Below are 20,903 nucleotides of genomic sequence, written 5' to 3' on the forward strand. Positions count from 1 at the left end.
CAATTAGAGAACAGGCCATCCTAGATTGGGTATTGTGTAATGAAAGAGGAATAATTGACAATCTAGTGGTGCGAGACCCCTCGGGGACAAGCGACCATAATATGATAGAATTCTTCATCAAGATGGAGAGTGACGTAGTTGATTCTGAGACAAGGGTCCTGAATCTTAGTAAAGGAAACTACGAAGGTATGAGGTGCGAGTTGGCCATGACGGATTGGGAAATGTTACTTAAAGGGAAGAGGGTGGATAGACAATGGCAAACATTTAAAGAGCGCATGGATGAACTGCAACAATTGTTTATCCCTGTCTGGCGCAAAAGTAAAAGGGGAAAGGTAGCCAAACCATGGCTTACAAGGGAAGTTAGAGATAGCATTAGATCCAAGGAAGAGGCAGTTAAATTTGCCAGGAAAAACAACAGACCTGAGGATTGGGAGCAGTTTAGAATTCAGCAAAGGAGGACCAAGGGATTGATTCAGAAGGGGAAAATAGAGTACGAGAGAAAGCTTGCGGGAAACATAAAAACTGACCGTAATAGTTTCTATAGGTATGTGAGGAGAAAAAGATTGATGAAGACAAATGTAGGTCCCTTACAGTGAGAAACAGGGGAATTTATTATGGGGAATAAAAAAATGGCTGACCAACGAAATGCATACTTTGGTTTTGTCTTCACAAAGGAGGACCCAAATATCATACCAGAAATGGGATTGAAGGCCGATAAATCCCCAGGGCCTGATGGTATGCATTCCAGAGTACTTTAGGAAGTGGCCCTAGAAATAGTGGATGCATTGGTGGTCATCTTCCAAGATTCTATAGACTCTGGAACAGTTCCTACAGATTGGAGGGTAGCTAATGTACCCCCACTATTTAAAAAGGGAGGTAGAGAGAAAGCAGGAAATTATAGACCAGTCAGCCTGACGTCGGTAGTGGGGAAAATTCTAGAGTCCATTATCAAAGATTTTATAGCAGAGCACATAGAGAACAGTGATAGAATCGGACAGAGTCAGCATGGATTTACAAAAGGGAAATTATGCTTGACATATCTACTAGAATTCTTCGAGGATGTAACTAGTAGAGTTGATGAGGGGGAGCCAGTGGATGTGGTTTATTTGGACTTTCAGAAGGCTTTCGACAAAGTCCCACATAAGAGATTAGCGTGTAAAATTAAAGCGCATGGGATTGGGGGTAGTGTATTGCAATGGATAGAAAGTCGGTTGGCGGACAGGATACAAACAGTAGTGATAAAAGGGTATTTTTCTGAATGGCAGGCAGTGACTAGTGGGGTACCGCAGGGATCGGTGCTAGGACCCCAGCTATTCACAATATACATTAATGATTTAGATGAGGGAACTAAATATAATATCTCCAAATTTGCAGATGACATAAAACTGGGTGGGAGGGTGAGTTGTGAGGAGGCTGCAGAGAAGCTTCAGGGTGATTTGGACAAGTTGAGTGAGTGGGCTAATGCATGGCAGATGCAGTATAATGTGGATAAATGTGAGGTTATCCACTTTGGTAGTAAAAACCGGAAGGCAGATTATTATCTGAACGGCTATAAACTGAGAGAGGGGAATATACAGCAAGACCTGTGTATTCTCGTACACCAGTCACTGAAGGTAAGCATGCAGGTGCAACAGGCAGTAAAAAAGGCAAATGGTATGTTGGCCTTCATAGCAAGAAGATTCGAGTACAGAAACAGGGGTGTCTTGCTGCAATTATACAGGTCTTTGGTGAGGCCACACCTGGAATATTGTGTGTCATTTTTGTCTCCTTATCTGAGCAAGGATGTTCTTGCTATAGAGGGAGTGCAGCGAAGGTTTACCAGACTGATTCCTGGGATGGTGGGACTGACGTATGGGGAGAGCTTGAGTCGGTTAGGATTATATTCACTGGAGTTCAGAAGAGTGAGGGGGGATCTCATAGAAACCTATAAGATTCAAACAGGACTTGACAGGGTAGATGCAGGAAGGATGTTCCCGATGGTGGGGGAGTCCAGAACTAGGGGTCATAGTCTAAGGATACGGGGTAAACCTTTCAGGACTGAGATGAGGAGAAATTTCTTCACCCAGAGAGTGGTGAGCCTGTGGAATTTGTTACCTCAGAATGCAGTTGAGGCCAAAACATAGTATGTTTTCAAAAAGGAGTTAGATATAGCTCTTGGGTCTAAAGGGATCAAAGGGTATGGGGCGAAAGCAGGAACAGGCTACTGAGTTGGATGATTAGCCATGATCATAATGAATGGTGGAGCAGGCTCGAAGGGCTGAATGGCCTACTCCTGCTCCTATTTTCTATGTTTCTCTGTTAATAAAGATTTACAAGGATGGTACCAGAACTGAGAGGTTGTATCTGTCAGGAAAGACTGAACAGGCTTGGGGCTCTTTTCTCTACAAAAGAGAAGGATGAGGGTGACCTGACAGAGATCTTTACAATTATAAAAGGGTTTGATAGGATTTCCCCTTGCGCAGCCATCAATATAAGATAGTCACTAATAAATCCAATAAGGAATTCAGGAGAAACTTCTTTACTCAGAGAGTGGTGAGAATGTGGAACTTGCTACCACATGGAGTAGTTGAGGTGAATAGCAGAGATGCATTTGAAGGGAATCCAGATAAACACATGGGGGAGAAAGGAGTAGAAGGTTATGCTCTTGGGTGAGATGAAATAGGGTGGGAGGAGGCTCCTGTGAAACATATACATTGGCATAGACCAGTTGGGCCAAAAGGCCTGTTTCTGTGTTGTAAATTCTATGTAATCACTGCTGCAATTCACGTATTGTAATTAAACTCCAATTCTTGATACATAACTTTCCTGTACATCAATAGGTTTGTAAACAGTATCAGTTATTCAGTTATTCATGTTCAGATTCTACAAACAAGAGCAATGCTTTAATAAAATAATTAAATTAAACAAATACTGTGCCTCATTTCGCCAATGAAAAATTAAATCCAAAAGGCACAGTGGAGTAAACATGTTTTTACCTCTAAACCCATCAGTACATTTGCAGTAATATGCATTAATCCCATCAATGCATCTTCCTTCATTAAGACATGGTTGAGAGTTACACTCGTTCAGCTCTTCTTCGCACAGTAGACCTGGAAAACATCAACACAAGCCACAGTGTTTGCTAACGTCTATGCTTTATCTCCAAAGAATACTATTGCTTTCTGGGTTCTCTGTCAATTGATATTGAGTCATGCTTCAGCCCCTGCATTGATACTCCTCCAATTAATGCATCTTATCTCTGCAACTTCCTGCAGCCTTACCACACTCCAAGATCTCTAAGATCCTCCAATTCTGGCCACTTGTGAATCCCCAATTTCCTTCACTGTTCCACTCGCAGCTGTGCCATAAGCTGCCAAGGACCTAAGCACTGGAATTCTCTCCCTAAGCCTTTCCACCTCTCTCACTGCCTTTAAGATGCTTCTTAAAACCTACCTCCTTGACCAACCTTTTGGTCACCTGTCCTAATGTCTTTTCATGTGGCTCGGTGTCATATTCAGTCTGGTATCGCTCCTGTGATGAGCTTTTGATCATTTTATTACGTTAAAGGTGCTATATAAATGCAAGTTGTTGAACACAAAATAAATCTAAAAGACATATGTATTTGAAGAAGCAGTTGGGCTGATTGCCTGACTGCAAGGCCCAGGGAAGGACAGATATTTGCAGTTAATGTGACTGGGAAATTGTGGGTCTACAGTTCTTGATTTCCTGCCTATTCAAAAATCAACAGGCAAAAATTAGGGTCCTGGAAGATTGGAAATGGCTGTCAGAATATAATGAGCCTGGCAGCAGGACCACAGCAAATTGGCCCACTGGCCTCATTTGTCTATTACTGGATTTTGTGGTATTTGTAACGGTGAGTAGCTGCACAGTTAAACGTGGACATCCAGAAGTTGCTGTCCCAGATGTGACATTCCTCCAGAAGTTTCCTGAAAATGACATCTCGCCAATGAAGTATATTGAAGGTGTGAAGTTGCAGTACTTACCTCATAGATATGGGCTAAACTCACCATGAAAGGTTAGGCTAATCCATCTCAGTGTAAGTACCCCTTCGACATTGTGGTAAGTCTTAATTGCTGCCTGCATTGAAAATTAACTTGGACAAGAGTGGAGTCTCATTCCCTCAGCTTTTAATTATTGTTGGAGATGGTTGAATGATTTTCTTTTTACTTTTCCTTTCTGTCTCAATTCAATCTTTCCCTGTCTTTATTTTACTGCCTATTGCTGATTTGATTGAATTCAATATTCTAACTGAAACTTCCTCTGCACTGCTCATTAACAACTCTTCAATCTGATTGCTTAAGGAGATTCACAGTCTCTTTCCCTGTTGATACCTGTCCCTGTAGAGGGCGTTGTGCTGTTTGGCTCTAATTTGCAGCACATTTCATCTACGTAATGAATGGCTGGCTCTGTTCATTTGCTGCTGAGACCAAAATCCAGCCCAATGACCAGCAGAGTTCAAGTATATCATTCCCTGGGCAAGTGTGAATCAGGTAGATTAAACCATCAGAAATCCTGTAGCACTCTGGATATTTTTATTTCCTTTATTTGTGGGAGTCACTGACGAGGCCAGCATTTATTGCCCATCCCTAATTACCCTTAAACTGAGTGGCTTGTGAGGCTATTTCATTTAAGAGTCAACCATATTGCTGTGAGTCACATGTAGGCCAGAACAGATGAGGTAAGGACAGCAGATTTCTTTCCCTAAAGGACATTAGTGAACCAGATGGGTTTTTACAACAATGTCATGGTCATGTTAGACTAGCTTTCTTAATTCCAGATTTATTAATTAAATTTAAATTTCACCATATGCTGTGTGGGATTCGAACCCATACCCCCAGAGCATTATCCTGAGTTCTAGATTACTAGTCCAGTGACATTACCACTACACCACTGCCTCCCAAGGACAATAGATTACAAGAGTAAAGAGATTATCCGTATCGAGCAATGGCTACGCCATTGAATGTGTACATTAGAATGTGTAGTTTTAGGAATCTCATTATAGAAAGGACATTAATGCCATAGTGTGCAGCTCAGATCTCAGGGATGGGTAACTATCTTTGTGAGGAGAGACACATGAGATTCTCGGACTGTTTCCACTGGAGCAGAGTTGGCAAAGAGGAGATCCAAAAGATGTTTTTATAGTTGGGAAGTGTTTTGATAGAGTGAATAGGGAAAAGGGTATTTCTTTCCTATTGGGGAGTTAGTGATGTGGGGTTGTTAATTTAAAACTGCCACTGAGAGTAGGGAGAGAGGCTGGGAGTATTTCTTTATGTGGAGAGTTGTTGGAGCATGGAATGCTTTGCGCAGGGAATGATTGAGATAGAGACCATTGCATCTTGTAAGGGAAAAGTAGATGAAGATTTGAAGAGATGGAAAATGCAGGGTTATGAAAAGAGTACTGCAGGAAGGGGGCTGTACAGGTACGATGGGCCGAATAGACTCCTCCTGGGCTATTAACTGTTGTGATTCTGTGGAGTTATCTTGGGGGATAGTTTAGGTTTTGAATGCCTTTTGATCCTTTACTCTTGGAGGGAGACACCACCCTGTTTGTTCCCAAATTATTCACAAATACGCCATGAATAGGGAAGCACAGGAGATCAATGTCATTAACAAAAATTACAATGCAATTAGGAAAAGATAGAGCTAAACACATTGCTGATAATATTGTGGCACTGTGTTGAGAAGCTGCCAAAATTCATTCTGTTTGTGGAAGCTTACCCATAAAACCAGGCTGGCACAAGCACACGAACTTTCCAATTCCATCCTGGCATGCGGCATTGTTTTGGCAGGGGTCTGATGCACACTCGTTGATGTTTGTTTCACAGTTAGAGCCTAAAACAAAATGTGGTGTATAATTGAGAGATCAATTCTAAGATCTGTGCTGTGCTCTTGGAAGAGTGGAGTGCGGAAACAGTTCACCTACCTGTAAATCCAGGCTGACACACACAAACGTATCCCAACCCAACACTTTCACAGTTTCCATTGTGTTGGCATGGTTGCAAGAAGCACTCGTTAAACTCCTTCATTCAAAGGGGAAAAAAAATACTTATTTGGAATTCAACCAAATGAGGTGTTTGACACTCTTATGATCTCAGCGGTAAACTTGTTAACTCTTCTTATGATTATTATAATTATCTGTTCCATCTATTTAAGAAAATTAATTAGGTCAATGGTAAACTATCAACTAAATAAATGACTCTTGTTTCAGAAACGAATTAAAAAAAAATAATGGATGTAGTCTAAGTGTTATGGTGAGAGGCTATTAACTAAATTTTATAGTAACAGTGTACAGTTTTGATCACCCTACCTAAGGAAAGATATATTTGTCTTAGAGAGGGTGCAATGCAGGTTCACAAGATTGTTTCCTAGGATGAGGAGAGGTTGAGTAGAATGGGCCTGTATTCCCTACAGTTTAGAAGAATGAGGGGTATCGTATTGAAATATATAAAATTCTGAGAATGCTTGACAGGGTAAATGCTAAGAGGCTGTTTCCCCTGGCCGGAGAGTCTAGAACTAGGGGTCACAGTCTCAATGAGGAGAGTCGGACATTTAGGACTAAGATGAAGAGAAATTTCTTCATTCAAAGTGTTGTGAATCTTTGGAATTCTCTACCTCGGAGAGCTGTGGATGCTCTGTCATTGAATATATTTAAGACTGTGACCAATAGATTTTTGGGCACTAAGAGAATCACAAGAACACAACAAATAGGAGCAGAAGTAGACCATATGGCCCATTGAGCCTGCTCTGCCATTCAAAACGATCATGGCTGATCTTAGGTCTCAACTCCACCTTCCCGCCTGCTTAACATATCCTTTGATTCCTTGAGAGAACAAAAATCTATCTATCCCAGCCTTAAATGTATTCAACGATGGAGCTTCCACAACCCTCTGGAATAAAGAATTCCAAAGATTCACAATCCTTTGAGTGAAGTAATTTCTCCTTATCTCAGTTGTAAATGATCGACCCCTTATCCTGAAACTGTGCCTCCTTGTTTTAGATTCCTCAATCAGCAGAAACAATCTCTCAGTGTCTACCCTATCAAGCCCCTTCACAACCTTATATGTTTCAATTAGATCGCCTCTCATTCTTCTAAACTCCAGAGAATATAGGCCCAATTTACTTAGCCTGTCATCATAGGACAACCCCCTCATCCCTGGGGCCAAAAAACCTTTGCTGTACTGCCTCCAATGCAAGTATATCCTTTGTTAAATGTGGAGACCAAAACTGCACATAATATTCCAGATGTGGTCTCACCAAAACACTGTACAATTGTAGCAAGACTTCCTTATTCCTGAACTCCAATCCCTTTGCAATAAAGGCCAACATGCCATTTGCTTTCCTAATTGTTTGCTGCCCCTGTATGTTAACTTTCTGCGTTCCTTGTACAAGCACACCCAAGTCTCTTTGAATCTCAACACTTACAAGTTTCACACTTTCAAAAAAATATTTCACTTTTCTATTCTTATGACCAAAGTGAAAAATTTCACACTTCACTACATTATATTCCATCTGCCATCTTGAATCAAGGGGTATGGCGATAGGGCAGGAAAACGGAGTTGAGGTAGATCAGTCAGGATTTTATTGAGTGGCGGAGCAGGCTCAAGGGGTTGTATGGGCTTCTCCTGCTCCAGTTTCTTCCTTTTATTCACCATGTGAGAGCTAAGGAGCGACTTCATTGACTTGTACCTGATTTGCCATAAGTCTCGGTTTGCTCTCCAGCGGTGTTGGTATCAGTTGGCTCGCTGTCACCAGTTTGTATCCAGAGTTGAAACCTGGGCAAGAAAACAAGCTGTTTTTTCATTTTTATTTCCCAGACTTTTCTGTTGTCTGTCACTGTTGTCAACAGGACAGTTAGATTAGAAAACAATTGTCTGTTTCCTCCTTACCAGAGCAGTCACTTCGGGAGGTTGCCCCAGTGATGGTGGTTGTACCATAGAACGGACAGGCGAGACAGAACGACTTCCCTGCATCGGGCTGATAGTAATCTCTGGGACAAGGGTAGCAAGGCATTATACCAGAGCGGGAAACATGTCCTGCAGTACATGGCACTATGCATGGGGAAGAAAAGGTAGTTTTCAAAATTCAATGCACTCGTTTTATTGCACAAAACCACATGCAACTTTAACTCCCACTTTGTGACATCCTGCTCTTTTTTGTCTTTACTTCTCAATGTTGCAATTCAAATGACATCAAATGAAGGTGTATTGATGATCTGTTAAGCACACTCTGTCACCAAATTATATGCAGATAAGCAACATTTTGGACTTGCAGCTTGTCCTGCTAACTAATACATGTGAGGCACCTAGAAATAGAGATGTGACAGCTTAAGGTTCGATTCTTGTATCTCGTGTAAAGCAATGACAGCTCTTGAGAATTCACTGCTTTTGCCAGTATATAGAGTCATAGAGTGATTACAGCACAGAAGGAGATCATTCAGCCCATCGACTTCATGCTGGCTCTCTGTGGAGCAATCCAGTTAGTCCATTCCCCTGCTCTATCCCATAGTCCTGCAAGTGCTGATCCAAATGGGTTAGCACCGCAGCCTCACAGCTCCAGGGACCCGGGTTTGATTCTGGGTACTGCCTGTGCGGAGTTTGCAAGTTCTCCCTGTGACTGCGTGGGTTTTCGCCGGGTGCTTCGGTTTCCTCCCACAGCCAAAGACTTGCAGGTGATAGGTAAATTGGCCATTGTAAATTGCCCCTCGTATAGGTAGGTGGTAGGGAATATGGGATTACTGTAGGGTTAGTATAAATGGGTGGTTGTTGGTCGGCACAGACACGGTGGGCCGAAGGGCCAGTTTCAGTGCTGTATCTCTAAATAAAAATAAAATAAATTTCCTTTTGAAATCATTGAGTGTGTCTACTTCCACCATGCTCTTCAGCAATGTTTTCCAGGGCCTTACCATTCACTGCATTAAAACGTTCTTCCTCACATCCCCACTGCACCTCTTGCCCAAAATCTGAAATCAGTCTAAAGTCTCAAAAGCCTATCTGCCAAAGAGCTGCACGTAATGCTGAGTACATTAAATACAGACAACTGTACGAGTTGTCTGGTAGATATAAGGAGAGGGATTAAGTTCGGGAATGCCCATTTTTGGGCTCCCCCGCACCAGCGCAGTTTTCTGCCACCCACAAATGGTGAAGTTCGGGGAGCCTCGGGCATTAGGCCTCCTTGGTCCTCATCACCATGACAATGCTGCTGCGGGAGGAGGTAGGCCCTCCAGGATTGGGGCGCTGCTAGTGCAGTGAGCCACAGGTAAATACTCAAGCTGTTGACGGGGTTAGGGGAGTTGGAGATCTTAATCATGGGGTTTGCATCTCCACATGGGGTCGGGGTTGAGTCATCAATAACAACAACTTACATTTATACAGTGCCTTTAATGTAATAAAGCATTCCAAGGTGCTTCGCAGGAGTGTTAGAAAACAAAGTATGACACCAAGCCACAAAAGGAGCCTATCAGGTCAGATAACCAAAAGATTGGTCAAAGAGGTAGCATCTTCAAGGACGAAAATGAGTTGGAGAGGTGTAGGGAAGGAATTCCAGAGCTTAGGACCCAGGCACCTGAAGGCACAGCCACCAGTGGTGGAGCGATTAAAATTAGGGATGAACAAGTGGCCAGAATGAAAGGAACACAGATATCCTGGGTGTTGTGGTGCTGGAGGAGATTACAGAGATAGGGAGGGGCGACGCCATGGAGGGATTTGAAAACAAGGATGAGAATTTTAAATTCAAGATTTTCCCTGACTGGGAGAGCCAATGTAGGTCAGTGAGTACAGTGGTGATGGGGGGACGGGACTTGGTGAGAGTTAAGACATGGGCAGCAGAGTTTTGGTTGACCTCAAGTTTATGAAGAGTAGAATGTTGGAGACCAGCCAGAAGTACATTGGAATAGTCAAGTCTAGAGGTAAAGAAATCCTAAAGGAGGGTTTCAGCAGCAGATGACCTGAGACAGGTCCAATATTGCAGCAGTGACCTAAAGCAGGCCTTTTGCCCCTGATAGATGCAAAGGGCCTAATACCTGCTCCAGGGGTGGATAAAGGATGCCTCTTGTTTGTCCTGCTGCTTGCATCTCCCGCTTTCCATCTTGGGGGCTTAGGAGGCTGTGTAGTACCTGCTGAACAGGCACCATTCAGCCTAATTTAAGGTTTGACCATTGGACCTTCAGCCAAGATAATCAAATTTTAATGGCGGCATAATTTTATGGGCGGCACAGTGGCGCAGTGGTTAGCACCGCAGCCTCACAGCTCCAGGGACCTGGGTTTGATTCTGGGTACTGCCTGTGCGGAGTTTGCAAGTTCTCCCTGTGACCGCGTGGGTTTTCGCCGGGTGCTCCGGTTTCCTCCCACATCCAAAAGACTTGCAGGTGATAGGTAAATTGGCTATTGTAAATTGCCCCTAGTGTAGGGAGGTGATAGTGAATATGGGATTACTGTAGGGTTAGTATAAATGGGTGGTTGTTGGTCGGCACAGACTCGGTGGGCTGAAGGGCCTGTTTCAATGCTGTATCTCTAAATAAAAATATAAAAATAATCTCAATTCAGATTCACATTTAGATTTCCCCTGGGGGAGGGCTAGCTTGTATGGAGAGAAATAAACAACCTTGAGGACAGAGGGGGAAGGGGAGCTTCCTGCATTATCCACTGGAGGGTTGGCAAGAGAGTGGGATTGTGCAGACCATGAGTGAAAGTTAAAGTTACACCCTGTGCAAGCAAAGACCTACACACTGCCACTAGCTACTTGGTTGCCTGGGTTTAGATGATTTTATAGTTTGTGTAATATAGCTACTAGGCATGCTTGCTTGCTGAATTTAGGTTTCCTCCAAGCCACATTATACCTGGCACTTTTTACAGGCCTGGTTTTAATATTTTTATTTATTTTATTTTTTATTTATTTAGAGATACAGCACTGAAACAGGCCCTTCGGCCTTCTGAGTCTGTGCTGACCAACAACCACCCATTTATACTAACCCTACATTAACCCGATAGTCTCTACCACATCCCCACCGTTCTCCTACCACCTACCTACACGAGGAACAATTTACAATGGCCAATTTACCTATCAACCTGCAAGTGTTTGGAGGTGGGAGGAAACCGGAGCACCCGGCGGAAACCCACGCAGACACAGGGAGAACTTGCAAACTCCGCACAGGCAGTACCCAGAATTGAACCTGGGTCGCTGGTTCTGTGAGGCTGCAATAGGTTTTCTGAACAGCACTACACAAAGGCTTGATGATCTTCCTCTCTGCACTATTTTAACAGGCATTCACTGATTTATTTGAAACGGGTTAATACACGTGTATAAAAATCATAATAGTGGCAGTTAGCACAAGCATATTAAGGAGTTTGAACAGGTACAATGTCAGTCAGAAATTTAAGTCAGTTGCTTTTTAATCATGATCGTGTGAGCGGTCTGATTTCAATACAGAATCTTTCAATGTTATCACTTGACGAATCAAGTAAGTTCATATGAGCGTCATCATCCTCCAGCCAATATATAAACAGCCATCTCACAAGCAACTGGCCTTATTATTTCAATGGGAAGGATTCAAAGTGTTAGCCATACAGATGTTCTAGGACTTTTTGAGATGTACCTCCGCACTCAGAAACATCGATGGCTCCTCTTTTCACAGTGGTCAACCCATCTGGACAGGGAAGGCACCTCCTTGCACTATATGCTGGCTGAAAGGTTCCCAACGGGCAAGATTCACAGGTTTCCAGGCCGTTTGAAGAGTAAGCTCCAGGCTTGCACTGACCTAATAAAACAAGAGAAAAGAAGTCAACACATGGTAACATGGACTGCAGAGCAGAAAGCTTGAGGTTTTAGTTTAGTTTTAGTTTAGTTTAGAGATACAGCACTGAAACAGGCCCTTTGGCCCACCGAGTCTGTGCCGACCATCAACCACCCATTTATACTAATCCTACACTAAGCCCATATTCCTACCACATCCCCACCTGTCCCTATATATTTCCCGACCACCTACCTATACTAGGGGCAATTTATAATGGCCAATTAACCTATCAACCTGCAAGTCTTTGGCATGTGGGAGGAAACCGGAGCACCCGGAGGAAACCCACGCAGACACAGGGAGAACTTGCAAACTCCGCACAGGCAGTACCCAGAATCGAACCCGGGTCCCTGGAGCTGTGAGGCTGCGGTGCTAACCACTGCGCCATTAATTCCATGCAAAATACATTGTGCCTTTCACAACCTCGAGATGTCCCAAAGCACTTTACAGCCAATGAAGGCGTTTCGAAGGGTGGTCACTGTTGTAATGTAGCCAATTTGTGCACAGCAAGATCCCACATGCTACAGATTATCACATCACCCAAGGACTGGCTGAATGCAGTCACCAGATGAAGTTGAGGCTCTCTCAAAGTTACCTCAATACAGCTGTGAATAACACAGTTGGAAGAAGTTGAGGTGTTCAACTTTGAGGATTCCTTTAAAAAGAATTCAGAAGTAAGTAAAAATATACACATTACATGTGTGGAGGGAGTTAAGACTAACCCGAACTGTGGGTTTCAATGAGTCCTGAATTCCATTTGTTTAACAACAGGTTTCTAATTGCATTCAGGACTGTGAGTTCAACGCATTTTAAATGCTTTAAGCCTGTTTTTTAAACACGGGAAAAACTAATTCATAAAAATACATGAACGTCACTCAGTTTCATTTATTTTGGTGGATTTCTTTTACACACTTCAAGGTCAGGGATGCCCCTTTTGGGATTTAAACATTTTCCCACTTTGCACACTAATGTATGGCACAAACCCTCCCAGGTTAGGTATAGCGCAATCAGATACTGAGTAATGTAGAGCTTCCTCTACTTTGTGCCTATATTAAGAATCAGTTCACTCCCAATATTAAGGGAGCAGGACTAAAGTGCAGATATGGGGCGTGGGAGTTATCAGCAAGTTCAAATTTCCCCCTGCCTCCCTGCAGTGCAGGAAATTCTGTATTCATCAATACAACGATAAACAGCATGCCACCGTCAGATAGATGGTGTCCAGTTTAATTGCCAGTCCCATTAGCGGACATGTGGACATGACAGCCTGGCAGAGGCCCAAAACTGCCAATTTACTGTTCAGCCTGGATATGTTCAGTGAGATCTGGGAAGGTAGCCCGATCTTCTCTTACAATGGTCAGATTGGGAGAAAAGGCAGGCCAGAACAAGTCAAGTTATCTGGCAAACAGGTATTGTCTTGTGTACATTGTCATTCCATATGTTACATATATTATACATTATATGTTACAGGAAACATTATGGAATAAGTTAAAAATTGGGATTTACTAATTTGCCGAGGCTAAATCCCAGGACTCATCATTGCTAGATCAGTGAACTCAGCACAGATCAGGGACTGGTTGTGGGTCTTTTCTGTTCTGTATGTCTCAATGTCACATCAGGTGAAGGATTTGCCGCAGTCATTTCAAAGAGGCCTTTCAAAGAACTGGCACAGACACGATGAGCTGAATGGCCTCCTTCTATCCTATAATCATTCTGCACTATTGTGTTCAGCCACATGTGACACTGTAACAAGTAAGTAATAAAGAGTTTGCTCACTTTCCAATTAGTGTAGGAAAGAACATTTTGGGCAGCCAATGATGGGGTGGGGCATTTGAAGGACGGTAGGAATGTGAAGAGACCTCCAGGATTACATCCAGTCAGAGCTGGCAACCCAGCATTGCTCCCAGTTCCACTTATATCTCTATCTTGCATTAAAAGTTTGTTCAGAGAAGTATCTGTAAAATTACAGGTCTCACCCTTGCAGTCATCAGTGCTCCTGCCGTGCATGTATTCAGTCGAAGTGCCAGTGGGGCACATCTTACATTCCAGCTGTCCCTCTTGATCCTGATAGGCCCCAATCCAGCAACTTTCACAGGTGCTGTGTTCCAATGAGTAATATGTCCCTACGGGGCAGTTCACTGTAAGGTTTTTGTACAGAGCAGAAAGAAATCATTAGGCAGGAGCTGTAAATCAAGCATTCCATTTATTTGAACACTATTGAAAAAAAAGACTTGCATTTATATAGCACCTTTCACAACCACCAGACGTCTCAAAGCGCTTTACAGCCAATGAAGTACTTTTGAAGTGTAGTCACTGTTGTAATATAGGAAACACAGCAGCCAATTTGCACACAGCCAGCTCCCACAAACAGCAATAATGACCAGATCATCTGTTTTTGAGATGTTGACTGAGAGATAAATATTGGCCAGGACACTGGGGATAACTCCCCTACTCATCTTCAAAATAGTACTATGGGATCTTTACATCCACCCAAGCAGGCAGATAGGGCCTCGATTTAAAGCCTCATCCGAAAGGCAGCAATTCTGACAGTGCAGCACTCCTTCAGAACTGCACTGGAATGTCAACTTTGATTTTTGTGCTCAAGCCCTGGCGTAGGAATTGAACCCAGAACCTTGTGACTCAGAGGCAAAAGTGCTACCAACTGAATCTTTGGGGGCAATTTTAAGCTAACCTACTCGTCGTAAAACTAACAGATTGGGTATACCATTGGTTTTATATTCTGACCAATTTTACTCTGCATTGAAGTCAACAGAGAGTGATATTGAGTGCGATGTACAACTGGCCTTCCGTCCAATCCCATGGGATTCACGCCTGGCGAACTAGGTTAAAAATACCCCTTATATTGCAGAATTCCACATTTGTTTGCATGCAAGATACAATAGGTATCCTTTCTATGAATTAGACTGGATTTTTTTTAAAGCCTCAGTGCCTGTTTTCCCAAATGATTATTTTCTCCTCTCCCTCAATCATTCACCACTTGCAGTTGGAAGTATAATTGATCAACCCACTCCCAAGAATTCTGCCAGTTGTCCTCTGGACTAGAAGGGTGATCGAATAGCTTGACGCAATTCTTCTTCTGATGTTCTATTACTTCTATTGGAAAAACATTAGGTGGTGGAAAGAGTTAAATGGCAATGGGTTCTGTGTACCTGGGCTAGGAGAACTGACATTTAGAGCAAGGTAGAAGTGTTTTTACAGGAGGATGTTTAAAGGAGCTATGGTTGCTTTTCATGTGGGGTTAATGGAACAAAGGTCTGAGATCATGAAACAAAGTTAATAAAACAAGACACATAATTTTAAACTGTGTGATTTTTCAGGTTATCTTTTCATGTCTCCTACAACACCAACTTGCATTTGTATAGTGCCTTTAACATAGCAAAATGTCCCAAAGGACTTCATAGGCGTGTTAACAGATAACATTTTGACACAAAGGCACGTAAAAAGATAATGGGACAAGTGACCACAAGAGGTAGGTTTTAAGGAGCATCTTAAAGGAGGAGAGATTTAGGGAGGGATTTCCAGAGTTTAGGGCCCAGGCAGCTGAAGGCATGGCTGCTAATGATGGAGCAATTAAAATCCTATTAATCTTGAACTGTGCTACTTTCTTGATTTCAACATCTGGCTACAAACTGGGCAAAGAACAACAAAGTACTGTTCAGTGATGACTGTTCATTGGAAGAGCAGGGCTGTCCAGTAAAGATGCAGTTCACCGGAGTGAGGTAAGTGTGAAACGCTTCACTGCCAGTGTGGAGTAAGTACTCAGAGTTTCTTCAAACTTTGCCCTTCAGGGAAGAGAATCTACCATCCTACCTGGTCTAGCCTACATGTGACTCAAGTCCCATACTATATGATTGACTTAAACCCTCAGGTCAACTTGGGATCAACAACTAATGCTGCCTTGCCAGCATAGTCCCCATCCCAAGATCAAATTTTTTAAAAAGCATCCTAATCTCGATCAGTAGGAGTAACTACAGGATAAATGTTAAACATGTAGGCCTATAATTCTGGCAATGCCATGCCTGAATTTCTGAACTGTGCTACCTGTAGGTGGCACATTGCATTTCCATGATTCGCTAGCGAGTATGTTTATTTTTATTCATTCATGAGATGTGGGTGACGCTGGCTAGGGCTGCATTTATTGCCCATCCCTAATTGCCCTTGAGAAGGTGGTGGTGAGCCACCTTCTTGAATCGCTGCAGTCAATGTGAGGTAGGTACACCCACAGTGCTGTTAGGGAGACACTGTTAGTGAAGGAACGGCGATATAGTTCCAAGTCAGGATGGTGTGTGGCTCGGAGGGGAACTTGCAGGTGGTGTTCCCATGCATCTGCTGCCTTTGTCCTTCTAGCTGGTGGAGGTCGCAGGTTTGGAAGGTACAGGAAAGGTAGCCAAACCATGGCTTACAAGGGAAATTAGAGATAGCATTAGATCCAAGGAAGAGGCAGATAAATTTGCCAGGAAAAACAACAGACCTGAGGATTGGGAGCAGTTTAGAATTCAGCAAAGGAGGACCAAGGGATTGATTAAGAAGGGGGAAAATAGAGCAAGCTTACGGGGAACATAAAAACTGACTGTAAAAGTTTCTATAGGTATGTGAAGAGAAAAAGATTGGTGAAGACAAATGTAGGTCCCTTACAGTCAGAAACAGGGGAATTTATTATGGGGGATAAAGAAATGGCAGACCAACTAAATGCATACTTTGGTTCTGTCTTCACAAAGGAGGACCCAAATATCATACCAGAAATGTTGGGGAACACAGGGCTTAGTGAGAGAAAGGAAGTGAAAGAAATCAGTATTAGTAGAGAAATGGTGTTGGGGAAATTGATGGGATTGAAGGCCGATAAATCCCTAGGACCTGATGGTCTGCATCCCAGAGCACTTAAGGAAGTGGCCCTAGAAATAGTGGATGCATTGGTGGTCATCTTCCAAGATTCTATAGACTCTGGAACAGTTCCTACAGATTGGAGGGTAGCTAATGTAACCCCACTATTTAAAAAGGAAGGTAGAGAGAAAGCAGGGAATTATAGACCAGTCAGCCTGACGTCGGTAGTGGGGAAAATTCTAGAGTCCATTATCAAAGATTTTATAGCAGAGCACTTAGAAAACAGTGGTAGAATCGGGCAGAGCCAGCATGGATTTACGAAAGGGAACTCATGCTTGACAAACCTATTAGAATTCTTCGAGGATGTAACTAGTGGAGTTGATGAGGGGGAGCCAGTGGATGTGGTTTATTTGGACTTTCAGAAGGCTTTCGACAAAGTCCCACATAAGAGATTAGCATGTAAAATTAAAGTGCATGGGATTGGGGGTAGTGTATTGCGATGGATAGAAAATTGGTTGGCGGACAGGATACAAAGAGTAGGGATAAATGGGTCTTTTTCCGAATGGTAGGCAGTGACAAGTGGGGTATTGCAGGGATCAGTGCTAGGACCCCAGCTCTTCACAATATACCTTAATGATTTAGATGAAGGAACTAAATGTAATATCTCCAAATTTGCAGATGAACAAAACTGGGTGGGAGGGTGAGTTGTGAAGGGGATGCAGAGAGGCTTCAGGGTGATTTGGACAAGTTGAGAGAGTGGGCTAATGCATGGCAGATGCAGTATAATGTGGATAAATGTGAGGTTAACCACTTTGGTAGCAAAAACAGGAAGGCAGATTATTATCTGAACGGCTATAAACTGAGAGAGGGGAATATACAGCGAGACCTAGGTATTTTCGTACACCAGTCGCTAAAGGTAAGCATGCAGGTGCAAGAGGCAGTAAAAAAGGCAAATGGTATGTTGGCCTTCATAGCAAGAGGATTCGAGTACAGGAGCAGGGATATCTTGCTGCAATTATACAGGGCCTTGGTGAGGCCACACCTGGAATAATGTGTGCAGTTTTGATCTCCTTATCAGAGGAAGGATGTTCTTGCTATAGAGGGAGTGCAGTGAAGGTTTACCAGACTGATTCCTGGGATGGCGGGACTGACATATGAGGAGAGATTGAGTCGGTTAGGATTATATTCACTGGAGTTCAGAAGAGTGAGCGGGGATCTCATAGAAACCTATAAAATTCTAACAGGACTTGACAGGGTAGATGCAGGAAGGATGTTCCTGATGGTGGGGGAGTCCAGAACTAGGGGTCATAGTCTAAGGATACGGGGTAAACATTTCAGGACTGAGATGAGGAGAAATTTCTTCACCCAGAGAGTGGTGAGCCTGTGGAATTCGCTACCACAGAATGCAGTTGAGGCCAAAACATTGTATGTTTTCAAAAAGGAGTTAGATATAGCTCTTGGGTCTAAAGGGATCAAAGGGTATGGGGTGAAAGTGGGAACAGGTTACTGAGTTGGATGATCAGCCATGATCATAATGAATGGTGGAGCAGGCTCAAAGGGCCGAATGGCCTACTCCTACTTTCTATGTTTGTATGTTTCTACTGTCGAAGGAGCCTGCAGTGCACACTGCTGTCACAGTGTGTTGGTGGTACAGGGGGTGACAATCAAGCGGGCTGCTTTGTCCTGGATGATGTTAAACTTCCTGAGTGTTGTTGGAGCCGCACCCATCCAGGCAATTGGAGAGTATTCCATCACACGCCTGACTTGTGCATTGTAGATGGTGGACAGGCACTGGGGAGTCAGAAGTCAGGTGTTCCTGGTCCCAGCCTGTTTGTGGACACACCAAGCAGAAGTGAGCCATCTTAGTCAGGGAATGGTATATAGTGGGGGAAAGTAGAACGTCTAAAGTGGGGGGAAAGTAATTTGAAAGGGGCGGGATTATTTCAAAATGATAGAATGAGAAAGAATGAAAGAGAGAAGGAATGATAGAAAGAAAGACTTGAAGTCATATAGATAATATATATTGTGCCCAGTAAATCCTCTTTTCCAGCAACAATATTTCAAATTAATTGTAATACTAAGCCTACCAAAGTTATTTCCACACATGCTGTACTTACCACACATGCGTTCCTTTAACACAGAGCCTGGCCTGCAGAATAAGGCTGCTTTGCTGCTTTCCAGCCACTTGCCGTCTGACTGAACCATCTCAGACCCAAAGGAAAATTGATAAAGTGGCCCACTGTCCAACGCCCTCTTCAGCCGGCTCGCAACACGCTCCAACGTGTGAAGGAGCCGTCGTTGATTATCTGATTCCACCGTGTCATTTTTATCATCCGGCATTGCTACGCTGGCTGTGAATTGGAAAGAAAAGACAACATTGTTACTGTCTCCTGACTCCCCAGTGCCTGTCCACCATCTACAAGACACAAGTCAGGCATGTGATGGAATACTCTCCACTCCTCATGCACTCATACGCATCATTACTCACAAGAACACCTACATCTTTGCATAAATGTCGAGCTTCCCCCTGAATAGTGTGTTTAACCTTCAATAGAACCATGATCTCTTGGAATGGGGGAACAGGCTCGAGGGGCTGAATGGCCTACTCCTGTTACTATGGCAATGATTTGTGCTGGAAGCAGAAGAAGAAGAAAATACCTCTTATGACAATGTTCCTTTATATGATCCTGTGCAGATAGAGACGATTGTTTGATTTGTGGAATATGATGGATCCCAATTGCAGAATTGTACTCCACTTTTTTACTCGATTGCTTTCAGAGGTCAGATGGGGGTTTACCAAGATTCTCCCTGAATGGGTGGAGTGGCCTTGAATGGATCTGATGGTCTTTCCTCGTCTTTCTTTTAATATGTTAAATATTCTTAATTTCCCAACTCTTAACTTATGTCCCCAGCTTTTGAATCTATTGCCAGTATTGCCTCAAACCCTTGTTGCTTTGTTTCACTCAATACATACAACACAGCAGTGATGAAAGTCTGCCCTAACCTAGAAACAAAGCATGATACGGCACAGACGGAGGCCAATTCGGCCCATCATGCCTGTGCTGGCTCTTTGAAAGAGTTATACAATTAGTCCCACTCCCCTGCTATTTCCCCTTGCCCTGAAAATGTTTACTCCTCAAGCCTTTATCCAATTCCCTATTGAAAAGTTACTGTTGAATCTGCTTCCACCACTCTTTCAGGCAGTGCATTCCAGATCACAATTCACGACATAAAAATATTTATTTTCATCTCCCGACTAGTTCTTTTGCTAACTATCTTAAATCTGTTTGCTTTGATTATCAACCCGACTGCCACTGGAAACAGTTTATTGCTATGTATACCATCAAACTCCTCAAAACTTTGAACACTTCTATTAAACCTCCTCTTAACCTTCTCTGCTCTAAAGAGAACAATCCAAGCTTCACTAATCTCTCCACATTACTGAAATCCCACAGCCCTGGTACCAATCCAGTCAATCCCTGTACACCCTCTTCAAGGCCTTGACATCCTTCCCATCATTGGGTAAAATACTCCAGATGAGGACTAACCAGTTCAACCACCTTTACTTTCAGTGAGTGGACAAATCAAATAGTACCTTTAAAAGCCGGTTGATCATGATTTGTAAATCTTTTATTGGCTACTTCCCGTTAAAGGTAACTAATGGCCCTGAAATTCAACAGGCAGTTTTTTGGTTTCATGCCATTCTTCTGGTTGGAAACAATTGAAATTGATCTCCACCTGGAGACCAGTACAATTCCCATCGGATTTCAAGGCCATTACATGTTAATTTACTCCTTGGATACAGTAGGCCAAAGGATTTATTGTCGTTTTCTATTCCAAAGTGACTGATGCCCAGGTACTATCATTGCACTTGGATTGGGCTTGTGATATTGCCAACAGATTCAAAACAGGTTAAGTACTGTGATTAATAAATAGAGTGGGACAGTGTTTACAGTTGCCTATTCTATTTGGATGTAATTCATGGAGGTTTCATCACATGACCTCCCATCTCCCACTGCCTCGCCTCCACCACTGGTCACTCGACACATCAATCCTCGTGACACCCCGCCTTTCCGCGCCAATTGAGAAGCAAACAGACTCTATTACCCGGTTGGATGACTCTTAGCTGTCAATCAAGCTGTCTTTTTCCCATCACCAATATTATTAAAACCAATAAACAGAAGTGTTCAAAGAAATTGAACAATCATAACATCATTTTTTAAATGGTCCAATGATTTTTCTCCAGGATTTGCTGACAGCAGGGCCCCTGGAGATCAAC

At 43.0% G+C, this 20,903-nt stretch overlaps 1 protein-coding gene across 3 annotated transcripts in view; it reads right to left on the bottom strand.

Moving 5' to 3' along the window:
• svep1 (sushi, von Willebrand factor type A, EGF and pentraxin domain containing 1) overlaps window positions 1–20,903 on the bottom strand; it is a 292,595-nt gene that overhangs the window by 136,080 nt on the left and 135,612 nt on the right. For all 3 annotated transcript variants that reach the window (XM_068030634.1, XM_068030635.1, XM_068030633.1), the window contains 8 exons: window positions 18,742–18,975; window positions 13,759–13,920; window positions 11,591–11,752; window positions 7,887–8,048; window positions 7,687–7,772; window positions 5,924–6,020; window positions 5,719–5,832; window positions 2,976–3,089 (listed from right to left, as the gene is read on the bottom strand). In XM_068030634.1, coding sequence (XP_067886735.1) covers window positions 2,976–3,089; window positions 5,719–5,832; window positions 5,924–6,020; window positions 7,687–7,772; window positions 7,887–8,048; window positions 11,591–11,752; window positions 13,759–13,920; window positions 18,742–18,975 — 1,131 coding nt within the window. The remainder of the gene's footprint in view (window positions 1–2,975; window positions 3,090–5,718; window positions 5,833–5,923; window positions 6,021–7,686; window positions 7,773–7,886; window positions 8,049–11,590; window positions 11,753–13,758; window positions 13,921–18,741; window positions 18,976–20,903) is intronic.

Source organism: Heterodontus francisci, chromosome 4 (genome assembly GCF_036365525.1).
Source record: "Heterodontus francisci isolate sHetFra1 chromosome 4, sHetFra1.hap1, whole genome shotgun sequence".
NCBI lineage: Eukaryota > Metazoa > Chordata > Chondrichthyes > Heterodontiformes > Heterodontidae > Heterodontus > Heterodontus francisci.